We start from the raw sequence: 15316 nt of genomic DNA, 5'->3' as shown, positions 1-15316 counted from the left end.
TCCTTCCTTCCTTCCTTCCTTCCTTCCTTCCTTCCTTCCTGCCTGCCTGCCTGCCTGCCTGCCTGCCTGCCTGCCTGCCTGCCTCCCTGCCTGCCTGCCTGCCTTCCAGCCTCTCCCCTTCTTCCCTTCCTCTCTTCCTCCCTTTCTTTGGGACAAGGGTTCATCCCATAGCCCAGGCTGAACTCACTGAATAAGGCAGGCTGCCTCAAACCCAAGGTGATCAATCATCTTACCTTAGCTTCCTAAGTGCTGGGATCACAGGTGTTTGAGTCACTGGGCCTGGCCTTACTTTCAGGTTGCAAATTTGATCTTTAAGTAAAAATTTCAAGCAGCCATAGTTCCATGTACCTGTAATCCCGGCCCTGGTAGATACAGAAGGGTTAAAAGTTCAAAGCCACCTTCAGCAAAACAGGAAGTTGAGGCTAACCCTGAGTACATACCTTGTCTCCAGAATGTGTGATAATATTAACATTTTGGGTCTGGAATATTGTGTGAGGCTTATGGATTAATTCTCTAACAGCACTACACAAATAAAAATACAATAAAAACCAACAATATTTCAATGTCTTCTTATACCTTATTCCTAATTTTAGTACCCAGTGTGCTAGGGCTTGAGAAACCTAAAATATGGTGGGGTAATCCAGAACTAGTATGCAAATGACATGCTAGGAGGTTACCGCTCAATACAGTTCCTGTGCAGGTTCCTAAAGGAAACCAGTTATTAAAACGGAAGCTGGGCAAAAGAATTGCTGCAAGTTAGAGGCCAGCTTTGACTACTTAATGAGCTCCTTACCAGCATAGGCTTCAAGAAAAAGAAAGCTGGGTGTAGTTCATGCTGGTAGGCCCTGCCTCACAAAAACAAAGGTAATATCTGTCCTATTTGTACTTTTCCAAGGTTCTGTGACTCTCCCACCAGTGACTTGGAAATGCGTAACGGTCGAGGAAGAGGCAAGCGCATGCGTCCCAACAGTAACCCGCCTGTCAGTGAGACAGCCACAGCTTCTGACAGCAAAGGGACCAGCAGCAGCAGCAGCAAGACACGAGCAGGAGCCAATAGCAAAGGCCGTCGGGGTAGCCAAAACTCCTCAGAGCATCGCCCTCCTGCCAGCAGCACCTCTGAGGATGTCAAAGCCAGCCCCTCCTCAGCCAATAAGCGGAAGAGCAAACCTCTTTCAGACATGGAGCTGAATTCCAGCTCAGAGGACTCCAAAGGGAGCAAGCGTGTCCGCACAAATTCCATGGGCTCAGCCACTGGGCCCCTCCCCGGAACCAAGGTAGAACCCACTCTTATGGACAGAAATTGTCCCTCCCCAGTCCTGATTGACTGTCCCCACCCAAACTGCAACAAAAAATACAAGCACATCAATGGGCTTAAGTACCACCAAGCTCACGCCCACACAGATGACGACAGCAAACCAGAAGCTGATGGAGACAGTGAGTATGGAGAAGAGCCCACCCTTCATGCTGACCTCAGCTGCAACGGTGCACCTGTCCCACAGAAGGGATCCTTGTCCCCTGCCCGCTCAGCTACCCCCAAAGTTCGGCTTGTTGAGCCTCACAGCCCTTCCCCTTCAAGCAAATTCAGCACAAAAGGCCTCTGTAAGAAAAAACTGAGTGGGGAGGGAGACGCAGACCCTGGAGCCTTATCCAATGATGGCTCTGATGACGGGCCCTCGGTAATGGATGAAACAAGCAATGATGCCTTCGACTCTTTGGAAAGGAAGTGTATGGAAAAGGAAAAGTGTAAAAAGCCCTCAAGTCTGAAATCTGAAAAGATTCCATCCAAGAGCTTAAAATCAGCCCGCCCCATTGCCCCTGCCCTCCCCCCACAACAGATCTACACTTTCCAGACAGCCACCTTCACGGCAGCAAGCCCAGGGTCCTCCTCAGGCTTGACCACTACTGTGGTCCAAGCAATGCCCAACAGTCCCCAGCTCAAGCCCATTCAGCCCAAACCCACTGTTATGGGAGAGCCTTTCACAGTCAGCCCTGCCCTGACCCCTGCCAAGGACAAGAAAAAGAAAGACAAAAAAAAGAAGGACTCATCAAAGGAACTTGAAAGTCCTCTGACGCCTGGGAAGGTATGCCGAGCAGAAGAAGGTAAGAGCCCATTCAGAGACGCAGCAGGAGATGCAATCAAAGTGGAGAGCCTTCTGAACGGCCCCTCAGAGTCCCACCAAAGCCGGTTAGCTAGCATCAAGGCTGAGGCTGATAAGATTTACAGTTTCACTGACAATGCCCCCAGCCCTTCCATTGGAAGCAGCAGCCGCCTAGATAGTGCTACCCCGACCCAACCCCTAACCCCCCTCCATGTAGTGACCCAGAATGGAGCTGAAGCCAGCTCAGTCAAGACCAACAGCCCTGCCTACTCTGATATCTCTGACGCTGGGGAGGACGGGGAGGGCAAGGTGGGCAGTGCCAAGTCGGGGGACCCTGAGCAGCTGGTTAAAGAAGGGGCTAAGAAAGCACTGTTCCCCCCTCAGCCGCAGAGCAAAGACTCACCATATTACCAAGGCTTCGAGAGTTACTACTCTCCAGGCTATGCACAGTCCAGCCCAGGCGCTCTCACCTCAAGCAGCCAGGCAGGAATAGAGGGCCAGCCCCTAAAGACAAAAAAGGATGAGGAGCCTGAGAGCATAGAAGGGAAAGTAAAGAATGACGTCTGTGAGGAGAAGAAGCCAGAGCTGAGCAACTCCAGTCAGCAGCCCTCCGTCATCCAGCAGCGGCCCAACATGTACATGCAGTCCCTGTACTACAACCAGTATGCCTACGTGCCTCCTTACGGCTACAGTGACCAGAGTTACCACAGCCACCTCCTGAGTACCAACACTGCTTATCGGCAGCAGTACGAAGAACAGCAGAAGCGGCAGAGCCTGGAGCAGCAGCAGCAGCGGGGACTGGACAAGAAGACAGAGATGGGCCTGAAAGAACGGGAGACATCGCTCAAGGAAGAGTGGAAGCAAAAGCCCTCAATTCCACCAACTCTCACCAAGGCTCCCAGCCTGACAGACCTGGTGAAGTCAGGGCCCGGCAAGGCCAAGGAGCCCGGGACGGATCCCGCCAAGTCTGTCATCATCCCCAAGTTAGATGACTCATCAAAACTCCCCAGCCAGACCCCTGAAGGCCTTAAAGGGAAGCTGAGTGAGGCCAGCCACCTAGGCAAGGAGGCGTCTGAGGCTAAGACGGGCACTGAGTGTGGCCGACAGGCAGAGGTGGATCCAATACTCTGGTACCGACAGGTAACTGTTGTATGTAAGGAAGTGGAGATGCTGTCTAATAAACTTTCTGGCCCTCAGACCAGCACTGTCTTGTTTAGAGGTTCCATAGAATTGAAATTATCAGGAGAGTTATATAATTTTAGTAAACGTACATTTTATGTTTTTTAAAAAGCACTTTTACCTCCTTGAAAGGTATTTTTTCCTTAAACAGGGAAGACGGACTACTAGGACAACTTATCTTTTTTTTTTTTTTTTTTTTTTTNGTTTTTTGAGACAGGGTTTCTCTGTATAGCTCTGGCTGTCCTGGAACTCACTTTGTAGACCAGGCTGGCCTCAAACTCAGAAATCCGCCTGCCTCTGCCTCCCAAGTGCTGGGATTAAAGGCGTGTGCCACCACGCCCAGCTCTTAGGACAACTTATCTTGTCTACAGTTAGTTGAGACAAGAACCTGGGTTTGTTGACTTCTAACCCAGTGTTCAGAATGCTTCAGAATGGAAGCATATAGCACTTACCTAACAGGTTTCTTTAAAAAGGAATTTATGGTGTCAGCTATGACGACACATGCCTGTAGTCCTAGGACTAGGGAGGTTAAAAGCAGGTTATCTTGAGTTTATAGCCACACTGAGCTATATAGCCTGGGCTACATATACTTAGCAAGACCCTGTTCTCTTAAAATAAATAATATTTAGAAATTAAAACTAATGGGGCTGGAGAGATGGCTCAGTGGTTAAAAGTACTCTCTGTTCTTCCAGAGGACTGAAGTTACTTCCTAACACCCACATCAGATGGCTCACAACCTCCTGTAACTCCAGCTCCAGGGGATCTGATCCTCTCTTCTGGTCTCTGCAGACACCCACAGCTGTTGCAAACATTCACACCGTCTTCCCTTTCCTTCTGGGGCACTGATAACTGCAAAGCAACATAAACATCTTGGCAGGAGGCAACCTGTATTCCCAGAGCCGCTGCCCCAGGAGTCTTGTACAGAGAAGAGCCACTGACAGCTTTGCTGTGTCTCTCCTAGGATGTTGTTTCCTTAGGTTTGAGAAGGTATTTTGTCATGACAGGGTCTCGCTATGTATTCCTGGCTGGCCCTGAACCCGTAGACTTCTATTTGCCTCTGCCTCCTCAGTGTGGAAATTAACAGTGTTTTTGTAAACAAATTCTGTACAAGTCAGAATCACACTTTGCCTTGGGTGCTGTAATGTTCTGTTAATGTTTCTACTCAGACCTTGGGTTTGAAAAGGCTCTTTTATGTGTACTACTACTCGGCACCCATTGTGTGGTTTTTGCAGGAGACAGAGCCTCGGATGTGGACATACGTTTATCCTGCCAAGTACGCAGACATCAAGTCAGAGGACGATCGATGGAAAGAGGAACGCGACCGAAAATTAAAGGAGGACAGGGGCCGGAGTAAGGACTCTGTTCCCAAGGAAGACGGGAAGGAAAGCACAAGCAGTGACTGCAAGCTACCCCCAGCTGAGGAATCCCGCCTCGGGAGCAAGGAGCCCCGGCCAAGTGTCCATGTGCCTGTGTCCTCTCCGCTCACCCAGCACCAGTCCTACATCCCCTACATGCATGGCTACTCTTACAGCCAGTCATATGACCCCAACCACCCCAGCTACCGGGGGATGCCTGCTGTGATGATGCAGAACTACCCAGGTACAGTACCTGCTGGCTGTGCTGCTCGTGGGCAAGGGAGGTGGGGCACCTTTCCAATCCAGAGCTCTTTGCTTTGTGGGTTTGGGAGACTGACTTGGCTGACAGACTTTTTATAAATGAGGTGTCCATGACGTGAAGTTGCCACACTAACCTTGAATGACCCTAATTATAATCAGAAAAACCACCTCTCCCGTACTTCAGCTAAGGTTGCTTCTGCAGTCAGCTTTTCTTGATGATCAGTGGTAAAACTCATGTGCACCACAGCCACCTTCTCTCCGCTGGAATTTCCTTAGACATGCACTCTGCTTTCTGCTGCATGCAAGGCACTGTGGGGAATCCTAAAGAAATAGGGGAGACCAGTTCCCTCCATCCACGGCTTCACAGCTTAATACAGCAGGAGCAGTACATGTGGCAAATAAGATTCAAACCAGACCAACACAGGCATTCAGCTTTGAAGTGTGCTCACGCTGAGGTCAGAGGGCTGCCGGGGATGCAGAGAACATTCTGAAGTCAGGTGGAGGGATGTCTAGTAGGTTCCGCGGGAAAAAAATTAGTTCTTACACTGCTGACAGTGAGTTCTCAGTGGGTCAAGGTTTAAATGTTTTTTAACTTGTTAGGAAAAAAATGTTCATATTCCACTCTACACACTAATTGCTATTGCCTGAAGAGCTATGTAGGATCCAGAACTTCTGGTTGGTTGGTTGGGAGAGGGCTAGATATTTTTGTTTTCTTGAGACAGATTTCACTTTGTAGCCCTGACTGGCCTGGGAACTTGCTGTATAGAACAAGCTGGGCTCTTAACTTGTAGAAATCCACCTGCCTCTCTCCTGAGTGCATCACCATGCCTGGCCATGATATGGCCGTTTACCACACACTCAGTGCACGCTGATCCACTCAAGGTAAATGACATTCCCCTGTTCTTCTCTAATAGCACTTCATGAAATATGTAATAGGCTTTCATAAACTGTAGCCACCCCACTGTGCTCATGCCTCTGTCTGTGTTTGGGCATCTGTTATCTGCCCTACACTGCCCTGCCCTGCCCTGCCCTGCCATCCTCAGCTTCTGGTAATCCCTGTTTTCCATTTAGATCAGCCCAAGCATTCACTCCTTACAGCCCCAGCCTCCTAGAGCTAGTCTTGACATTCTGCTGCATTTTTATGGGATAAATTCTAAATACACATAAGCTTTTCAAACAGATAAGGAGATCATCTCACCCTCACAGTGTGCCTTACCATCTATATACAAATAAAAGTTCCATCTGCTGAGGCTTTCTCTGCTCCATGCACTGTCTTGAATGATTTATGCATTTTTTTTTCCTATTGTTCTGTTTTCATTGTTGAGACAGGGTCTTATTATGTAGCCCTTGTTTGTTAGTCTATAATTAACCTGCTTTCCCCCTTTTTCTTGCCTCTGCTCCCAAGTGCTGAAATTATAAGCATATGCCACCACACCCAGCTTGTGTTTCTATGCATTTGCATGTGTGTTTAGGTCAGAGGTCAATGTCATTTATCTTCTTCGATGATTTATTTTTTCAAGCAGGGTCTCACTGAACCTAGAACTCAATTATTCTAGACTGACTTGCCAGTGAGCCCTAGGGTTTTTCCTGTCTGTATCTTCACAGTTCTAGAATTATAAGCACTTGCACCTGGCCTTTTATGTAGGCACTGGTGATCTGAATTTTGATTCTCATGCTTGTATGCAAGCATGATTGTGTTTTTGTTTATGTGAACATTTACCTGAATGTATACATGTGCACCGTGTGCATGTTTGATACACAAGAAAGCCAGGAAAAGGTGTTAGATACCATGGAGCTAGGGTTGTAAATAGTTGGGAGCCACCATGTAGGTGCTAGAAATGAAATCTGGGTCCTTTGCAATGGAAGCAAGTATTCTCAACCACTGATCTGTCTCTCCAGCCCAGCTTCAGGTTTAAGACAAAGTCTGGCCATCTAAGCCCAGGCTGACCTTGATCTCATCTTCCCGCCTTAGCTAAAACTACAGGTGTGTGCACACCTAGCTTCCTGTTGCTTATTTGTGAAAAGACTTTGCTGGAACTAGATTCTGTAAATTCTGGAGCTAGAATTTACTGTATTCAGGCTACCTTCTTGAAACAATCCTCTTACTGTTGCCTCCCAAGTCCTGGATTAGAGCATTATGTATGCTCCTGTTCTTTTTGTACTAGTATCTTTTGCTTATTTTTTAGATTTATTTATAAATGTGGGGGGGGTGAGAGGGGGAGAGGGAAAAACATGCATGTGATCACAGTGTTTACAGAGAACATCAGCTGCCCTGGAGCTGGAGTTACAGACAGCCACCTGACGTGGGTGCTGAGCATTGCACCCAGGTTCTCTGGAGAAACAAGGAGTGCTCTTACCAGATACTGAACCATCTCTCCAGGACCACCACCCTTTTTTTAAACAGTCCTAGCTTACTCAGAACTCCTCATGTAGACCAGGCTGGTCTTAGACTCAGTAATCTGCCTGCCTGTCTCTCCAGTACTAGAATTAAAGGTGTTTACTCCCACACCTGGCCTACCACTCCCCCCCCCCNTTTTTTTTCAATAAAAACATGGTTTCATTTTGTAATCCTGGCTGGCCTGGAATAGATGAAACTGGCTTCAACTTCAAATTGGTCTGCCTGCTCTGGCCTGAGTGCTGGGATCCAAATCAGATCATCAAGCCTGGCAGCAAGTCCTTTTACCCACTGAGCCATCTCACCAGCCCTTGTTTTGGGGAACAGGTTCTCATGTAGTCTAGGCTGACATTGAGAGCAGAATTCTATCCCGACCACCACAGTGTTGGGATTATGGGTGTGCCGTCATGCCTGGCTGATAATCTTCATTTTGATGATAAAGTGAAACTCAAAAAGGCTGACTTTAAATCCTTGGATCTTTCCACTTTATCATAGGACTCTGAGATAATTCAGGAGATCTGAGAAGTCAGTTTTGGGAAACGGAGTGCTGTATGCTATCCCTTCTCCTGTTCTTAGTTTGTTAAAAGAGGAGGAAGCCAGGAGCTGTAGTAAAAAGTGTCTTGGACTGCTTAGGAGAGCTGGTGCCACCTGACCATTCACTAGAGCAGTCCCTTCTGCCCTCATCTCTTTGACTGCTTGATTTCTCCTTCCCTAGGTTCCTATCTGCCTTCCAGCTATTCTTTCTCCCCGTATGGCAGCAAGGTCTCAGGTGGCGAGGATGCTGACAAGGCCCGTGCCAGCCCCAGTGTGAGCTGTAAAGCCAGCTCAGAGTCCAAAGCCCTGGATATCTTGCAGCAACATGCCAGTCACTACAAAAGCAAGTCCCCCACGGTAAGTGGAAGACAGCCCAGGTCCTTGTCCAAAGACCACGGAGTAGAAGCCACAGCATAAGAGGAGTGGGCAAGTGCAGGCCCTGGCAAGATGCCACTTGGGTGACTTGATACCGGTCTCATAAGGACACCCCTTTATTTGTGGATTCCCTGCAATTTTAGAGTCATAGAACACTGGTTAGATCACTAGTGCGTGTATCTCATTGTAGTGTCTTGATATGTCTCCTTTCCTTTCCAGATAAGTGATAAAAATTCCCAGGAGAGAGATCGGGGAGGCTGTGGGGTGGTTGGGGGTGGTGGCAGCTGTGGCAGTGTTGGGGGAGCAGGAGGTGCTGACAGGAGTGCCGACCGGCCCCGCACATCCCCTTCCCAGCGCCTGATGTCCACACACCACCACCACCACCACTTGGGCTATTCCTTGCTCCCAGCACAGTACAACCTACCCTATGCCGCAGGTAAGGCTCTTCTCCAGCTTTGTCTCCATTTCAGTAGTAGTGCCTGTAACAAGGCCCCTGACCCCAAAGCAGCTTTTTTTCACCCCCAGATTTCCAATCTGAGAATCCCACCACTCAGGAGGTTGAAGTAGTAATATAAAAATAAATTCAAGGCGAATGGGAAGAAGACTTAGTAAAGCACTTGCCTTATAAGCAGAGGACCTGAATTCAGTCTTCAAAATCCATGTAACAAGACAGATGTGGTGGTGTGTGCTTGTAACTACAGTGATCAGGTGGGAGGAAAACAGGGAGATCCCTGGAGCTCACTGGCCAGCCAGCCTAGCCTACTTGGCAAAGTTCCAAGCCAGTGAAAGGCCTTGTCTCAAACAAAAGACAGAAGGCACTTTAAGAATGACACTCAGTTGTCCTATGACCTCCACACATGTACAACACACACATACAAAGATCCTGTCTTAAACACTCTGCTGAGTCCTAAAGTACCTTGCTTTAGGCTGGGACTTATTTCCTCCCTAGAGCTTGGGAGCGCTCATTATTCATCAGAGTAAGGAACCACTAGAGAGAAACAAGCAGCTGAACATTGATCTGGCCGAGTGTCAGGGTTGATTTTCTGTCAGCACCCCAAAAATCCAATGGCCCTAGGTAAGGAAATTTAAGGGGAAGCTTCTCACAGCGAGCCGACTTCCTGAGTGCTATATTAATATGTTCTCTGCTTGCCCAGGGCTTTCTTCTACAGCCATTGTTGCCAGCCAGCAAGGCTCAACTCCCTCACTCTACCCACCTCCCCGGAGGTGAGAATGGTAAGTAGACTTTGTTAATTTGCCGTGACAGATTAACAGGGGTAGCTGTACTTGGATGCACAGGATCCCTGCAAGTGAGGGTTAACTATGTGATGTCAGTAATCTGGAAAAGGGAGACCGTTGGCCAGGCCTGTGACAGCAGCCTTTTGTGAAGCTATGTGCATTTGAAGACCTGTGGAGGACCAGCACCAGATGGTGCTGCAGTTCTTTTTGGTTTGTTTTTAACTTTGTTGTGAAGGGTAGTGCTTGTGAGCAGAGCTCAAAGAACACTTTACAGGGAATTCCGTCTTCGAACTGTGGATGATGGAATTCATCTCATGTTTGGCAGCAAGCACCTTTATTCCCTAAACCATCTTGTTAGCCCCAGTTCATTTTCTTAGAGCGCCATCTTGTGGCTGTGATACCAGCAGACCACAATTAGCTGTTTTATCTGTATGTTTCCTTCACAGAACACCAAGTGCCCAGATGAAGTCAGCTTCATGGGCCAGACTGGCTCATTCCAGGTGATGCTGGAGGTGCCATTTTACCATCAGTTACGGTGTTGATCATCCTGTTTGCCATTCCGACCGTGACTGAAGGCAGACCCTTGGCTGCCTCACCTCCACTAGACCCTCCAACCCCCGACCCTCCCTCTTCCTCAGGAGCTGGAGAACTGGTACTTTGCAAAAATATTTATTCTCTCAGCCACAGTTTTGTTGTGGCCATCTATGGAGATGAAGGCCTAGGAGCAACTGAGAGAACACAGCCTCATCCCAGAGAAATGACTGCTCTGTTACCTTAGCCCTATCTACTGCCAGAGCACCACACACCTGGGAGGGACCCAAGCATGGGATAAAGTCTGAAGACAGCACAGCAGCCATACCCCTCACTGTCATTACCACCATAAACCAGCTTTCACATCTCCTCAGTGGTTTGGGCCCTGGGAACGTGGAGAAATTAGAATCTCAGGAAAGAAGTAGGGAGCTGTTTCCTCTGTAATTGCGAAGACAAGGTCTTCAAGTGTGGAGACATCCCCCTCTGATGTGAGCACAGATAAATGCTCAGAGCCTAACCTGTAAAGGGGAGAGTAAGGCACTTGCCCCACCGGAGTCTTGTGCTCCTGTCAGGTGGAAGACAGGGGTTCTAGCACCAGCACAGGCTCCCTGGGGGTGCTGGGAGGAACTGGAGCATAAGTGGAGTCTGTGAAACTGAATCTGCTTCCTCACCAAAATTCCTGCTGCTTTCCATCTCCCAACTCCTTGCCCTTTCTTTTTCTTTTTTAACCCCTTGGTGCCTTTTCCCAGGGGGTATTCCCCATACTGACCTCACCTCTTCTACTGCTTGGCTCCTACAACTCAGGCAGTATTAATAGACTTCCTCCCAGCATGGGTAACCTTGGAGCCTGCCACATCACTTTAGAGCAGCAACCAGAAGGCAGGCTGTTCTTGGAGACATTCAGTTATCTGAGTATCCTTCTCATTTAGGGTCACAAATGTCTACATCCCAGTTCAGTTCACTCTGTAACTCCATATGTGCCAATATGAGGAGTGTCTTTGTAACACATTTATGTTTTAGGGGCCACTGGCCAAAAGGGAGATGATTGCTCCTTAGCCCCTAAAACAGCATATCCAAGCATTATATGCCCAAGTTGGAGTGGACACAATGGCTAAGGCTTTGAGGTGGCAGGCATCTCTCTGAACCTGAGCTACAAAGTCATGTTAGGGAAGATGACCTAGCTTGGTTGGAGTCGTGTCCTCCCAGCATGTGGGTGGTTTTGTAGTTCTCTGCTATTGCAGGGTATCATCCCTTTGTAACCCTCTCCTCCTGTCTTTGCCCTTTGGACTGCAAGAGAGAGAGAAAGATGCACAGATACCAGCTTAGGCTAATCGGGAGCCTGTAACAGGCATGTCAAAAGTGACAGTTTGAGAGCAGGAAGGCTCTAACTTCTTTCGGAAAGTGGGGTGGTGGGAGACATTAAGCACAAAGCCCAAGACCCCATGAACCTCCCTGTATATAATCAGGCTTTGCTAGTTGGCACCTCTGACCTCCAAACCTTTCCTGTTTCCAAGTCCTTGTTTTTGTTTGAGTTGGGTTCTGGGCACTTGGGAAAATCCTTTTGTCTAAACAGCCTCCTCGCCACCATTGCCCCCTCTGCCATATGCTGCCCCAGCAGGAGTCTGGGCAGTGTCCCCCTTTCATTCGTGGAGGTAGATGTTGGAGACAACATCTTACCTAACCCATTACCCTTACTAAGAAAGTGACTGTCGCCTAATTATGCTTCTCCCCACAAGACTCTAGTGAGTAGAGCCATGCTCCCATCTGTTCCTGTTTTTTTAAATATTGTGTTTTGTATGTATCTGTGGCACTGGTTTGCAGTCTGCTTTGTACATATTGTAAAAAAACCAAACCATTGGAGCAATTTTGTTTTTCATTGGGTAGGCATTGCCCACATTCCTGCCCTTTCCACTTCGTTTTATAACAGAGGTGTGTCTGTATTTGCAAGACAGCCTTAGATTCTGCAGAAGGAACAGCTTTCTCTCTCTCTCTCTCCCCTCTTCCCTTCCCCTCCCTCCATCTGTCTGTCTCTCCCCTCTTCCCGTTAGAAACAAGTCAGCTCTCTGTCCCCTCTACCCAAGTGCCCCTTGAGAAACAGGTGCTGCTCTGAAATGAGATTAGCAGTAGAAAAATGACTCTATGTTCTCAGCTCCATCCTCCTGGTTCCTAGTCTGAATCTAGTCTTCCCGCTCTGAAATACATACACAGCTATAGCTGTGGAAATTCCTGACTAGTGCTTCAAAATTGTCTGTCCGCCTCTACAACGGGGAACTACCTGTGGCACCTAGTCAGAAAGACAAGATCTGGTGCAGACCACCAAGCCAAGCCTCTCACTAAGCCACCCTGCCCATGCTCTTGCTGTTAATGATCTCAAGGGACTCATGTGGAAGAGAAGCTACAGTAAGTAGGGGCCTCACCCTGAGGAAGGGCAGCTACTGCTTGCCAGCTGCTGCTTAGGATTCACATCTACTTCCTCACTTCTCCATCTTATACTTGTACATGTAGTCTCCACTTAGCCTACTCTCTCCACACATCTCAAGGTCAAAGAAACACAGAAGGGTAAGAGGGTACCCTGTGAAATGATCATTTCATGCACCTCCTCTCCAGGCTCCAGGGTGGGTGGGGGGACTTAGTTTAAGGGAGTTAAGACTGCAGAAGGACTAGAGAATTGGATATAGATTTGAGGCCTCATCACCTACCCCATATACCTTATCTGTGTACTCTGATGGCCCCCAAGATTCAGCTGGGCAGCTAGCTGGCCCATAATTCTGGGCCTTTGTCATTGATTACTAGGGCATCCAAGGAAACTTTCCAGTGATTCCCTGCCGTGGGCCCCTCCCAGGCCTTATCCCCAGCCCCTCCTGCCCCAGCCCACCCGCTTGCCTTGGTGCTCAGCCCTCCCTCCCTTTGGGAGCAGGTTGGGGCAAGCTGGAGGCTCGGGCTGGAGGGACAGTGTTGCTGTTCATAGCTTTTGTTCCATTGGCGTTGCTCTGTTGAATTTAATTTCAGTCTTCCTGATTCTTCCCTTCTGTAAAGTGTACATTACCAAGTTCCTTGTTTTTTTATATATATATATATAAATATAAATATATATATATACAAACTGTACTCTTTTTGCCTTTGTACATTCAGGCAAGAAGAGAAAATAAATCTTTTTAAGAGACAATCACAAATCTGTGAGGGCTGCTGGTTATTTCTCCTGGAGTCTGCTGCTGAGCTGCTGCCTCCTCCCCTAGCTGTTCTGTTCCCCTCAGCTTCCCTGTCTTTTCTCTAGCCCTGCTCCATACCCATCCTCAGCTTCGCCTTTCCTGGCTGACAGCAAGCTGTTGAACCCAGTGTGCCCACTACCTACCCTGTAGCTTCTTCCTGTCCAGCATTGTTTTCCATCTTGGCCACTGGCTGATCCTGTATCCTGACCTCTTTTTTAAACCCTTAGATCTCATTCACCAAAGTGGCTTTGGACCCCTGAGTGCTCTGGGACCTGCCTCCCAGAGGCCCTTGGCTTTGGACATTCATTCATCTATGAAACTATGCACCTGGGAGCTCTCTGCCTGAGATTTTGCACTACTTAAACTTGCCTGGGCGTTAGAATGAAAGGTTTTTAGGAACAAGTGGGGAATCTCCTGCCCTGTTCCCCCTCCCTCCCCACCTCCCCCTGCCCAGCACTCCACCCCACACTACCTGCACCCATCCTAGCCTCAGAAGTCTGATGGTCCCAGGATTGCTCCTGGACTCCCGTGGTTACCCTATGATATCAAGGGCTAAGGATCTATTGGCGAGAGCTTTTGAGACTCAAATAGTGATACTGTCTGAAACAGCCCAGCCAAACCATGTTCAGCCTTTCTTCTTTCCTTACCTTCTCTTCCCCTTCCCCTTTGTTTCTACTTCCTTTTCTTAATTGGCTTTGGAATTGAAGTATATTTTTAAATTATTTGTTGTATTTATTGAATAAAGTTTTTAATGTCCCTGTTCTTACATTTAGACTAAAGTTTGCCTTTCACGTATCTCCCCACCCCTCTCTTCACACCCCCAAATTTTCTATTTTCTAAGTTGCTTTAAAAAAAAAAAAAAAAAGAAGTGCTGCTGCCTGCTTTACTATGATTATGTTGTCAGTGGTGGGCTTCAATAGTCCTCTTTTTTTATTATTTATTTTTTTGCCAGAGAACTCTTTGGGTAGGTATATGGCTTCCAAGTCAGCCCATTTCACTGGCTATTAACAGGTAGACTCGGCATACAGCAGCAGAAGACAGTGTGTTCCCTCTGCTTTGTGAGCTTTGGCTGACAGTAAAGGACTTTTACCCCTATTTATGTGTGAATGAGTATCTCAGGTTTTACATTTAGCTCTTGCCTCTAGGAGTCATCTGTTTGATGGAAGGTATTTTCAAGTGAATGACTTTGAAGAAGAAATGCCATGTGCAGATAGAACCTAAGTTTAGTGACTTGGCTAAATGGCTAAATACTGTACCGGTAAGCTCTGTGAAAAACAAGCTGAAAATTGGGCAAAACTTGTAAAGAAACTAAAGGTTGACTATAAGGCAATTGCAAATCTATAGGTAGAACAACACTGCCTTAAGGGGAAGGAATGTCTGTGAGAACTCTTGAGAAGTGAGGCAGGGGGCATGCTTAGATCCCTCTCCAGGACTACTGAGAGATGACGGATTCCTCATGCTGGTGATGAAACAAAGGGACCTGAAGACATGCCATAGAACACTGGGCTCCAAGAAGACAAAACTAAACTGGAACAGAATGTGCTGCTTAGAGCCTTAGAGCCACGCATGACGGCACTCCAGAGGCAGGAAGACTGACACAGGGTTAGGCCAGAGCTGTAGAAACCTTGCGTCAAAAAGGAAAGACTTCAGGGATAAAGTTAGGCAGTACCATAAAAAGTAAAGTTTTAAGCCCCACCCCTGTAACAACTGGAATTCTGAGTTAGTCAATACCACACAGGAAAGTGTTACGTACACACCTCTCTCCCCATGGGCACTTAGTGTGTCCCACTCCTAGCAACCCTGAATTTCACAGTATTAACATGGCCCCAGAGACCAGCAGCAGCCTTGTCCCTGAGAAGTATGTATTATACTTGTATTATGTTAAGCTCTGGTCATGATAGGAAAGTTAGTCCTGGTACAGGAATAAAAAGACAGACCACAACTTTAAATCAGTTTATTGACACAGTAACACAACACACTTGCCTCCCTGACACCCCCACACCCAATGTAGATCTCTCTCCCTTTTCTCTTTAGAACAAGCTGTTTGGTGAAAGCAGTAAAAGGCAGGCCATTTCTGCAGTCCAGCCCTACCTCTCTGCTCTGCAGCGCAGGCACTGTTCTGAACCTGTTAAGGAGGCAGTC

The 15316-nt window shown here is 47.8% G+C and overlaps 2 protein-coding genes across 2 annotated transcripts in view; one reads left to right on the top strand and one right to left on the bottom strand.

Moving 5' to 3' along the window:
- The window catches only part of Znf609 (zinc finger protein 609), a 137161-nt gene extending 125349 nt beyond the window's left edge, over positions 1–11812 (top strand). The window contains exons 5-10 of the mRNA XM_021206584.2: positions 896–3239; positions 4511–4877; positions 8005–8180; positions 8418–8634; positions 9353–9431; positions 9881–11812. Coding sequence (XP_021062243.1) covers positions 896–3239; positions 4511–4877; positions 8005–8180; positions 8418–8634; positions 9353–9426 — 3178 coding nt within the window. The 3' untranslated portion in view covers positions 9427–9431; positions 9881–11812. The remainder of the gene's footprint in view (positions 1–895; positions 3240–4510; positions 4878–8004; positions 8181–8417; positions 8635–9352; positions 9432–9880) is intronic.
- The window catches only part of Oaz2 (ornithine decarboxylase antizyme 2), a gene marked incomplete at its 5' end in the record, with an annotated part of 7342 nt that continues 3313 nt past the window's right edge, over positions 11288–15316 (bottom strand). The window contains one exon of the mRNA XM_021207808.1: positions 11288–11304. Within this exon, the coding sequence (XP_021063467.1) occupies positions 11288–11304 (17 nt within the window). The remainder of the gene's footprint in view (positions 11305–15316) is intronic.

This window comes from Mus pahari, chromosome 10 (assembly GCF_900095145.1).
Source record: "Mus pahari chromosome 10, PAHARI_EIJ_v1.1, whole genome shotgun sequence".
In the NCBI taxonomy this organism is placed as follows: domain Eukaryota; kingdom Metazoa; phylum Chordata; class Mammalia; order Rodentia; family Muridae; genus Mus; species Mus pahari.
The sequence above is the reverse complement of the archived record's forward strand: the minus strand, read 5'-3'. Positions and strand labels throughout refer to the sequence as shown.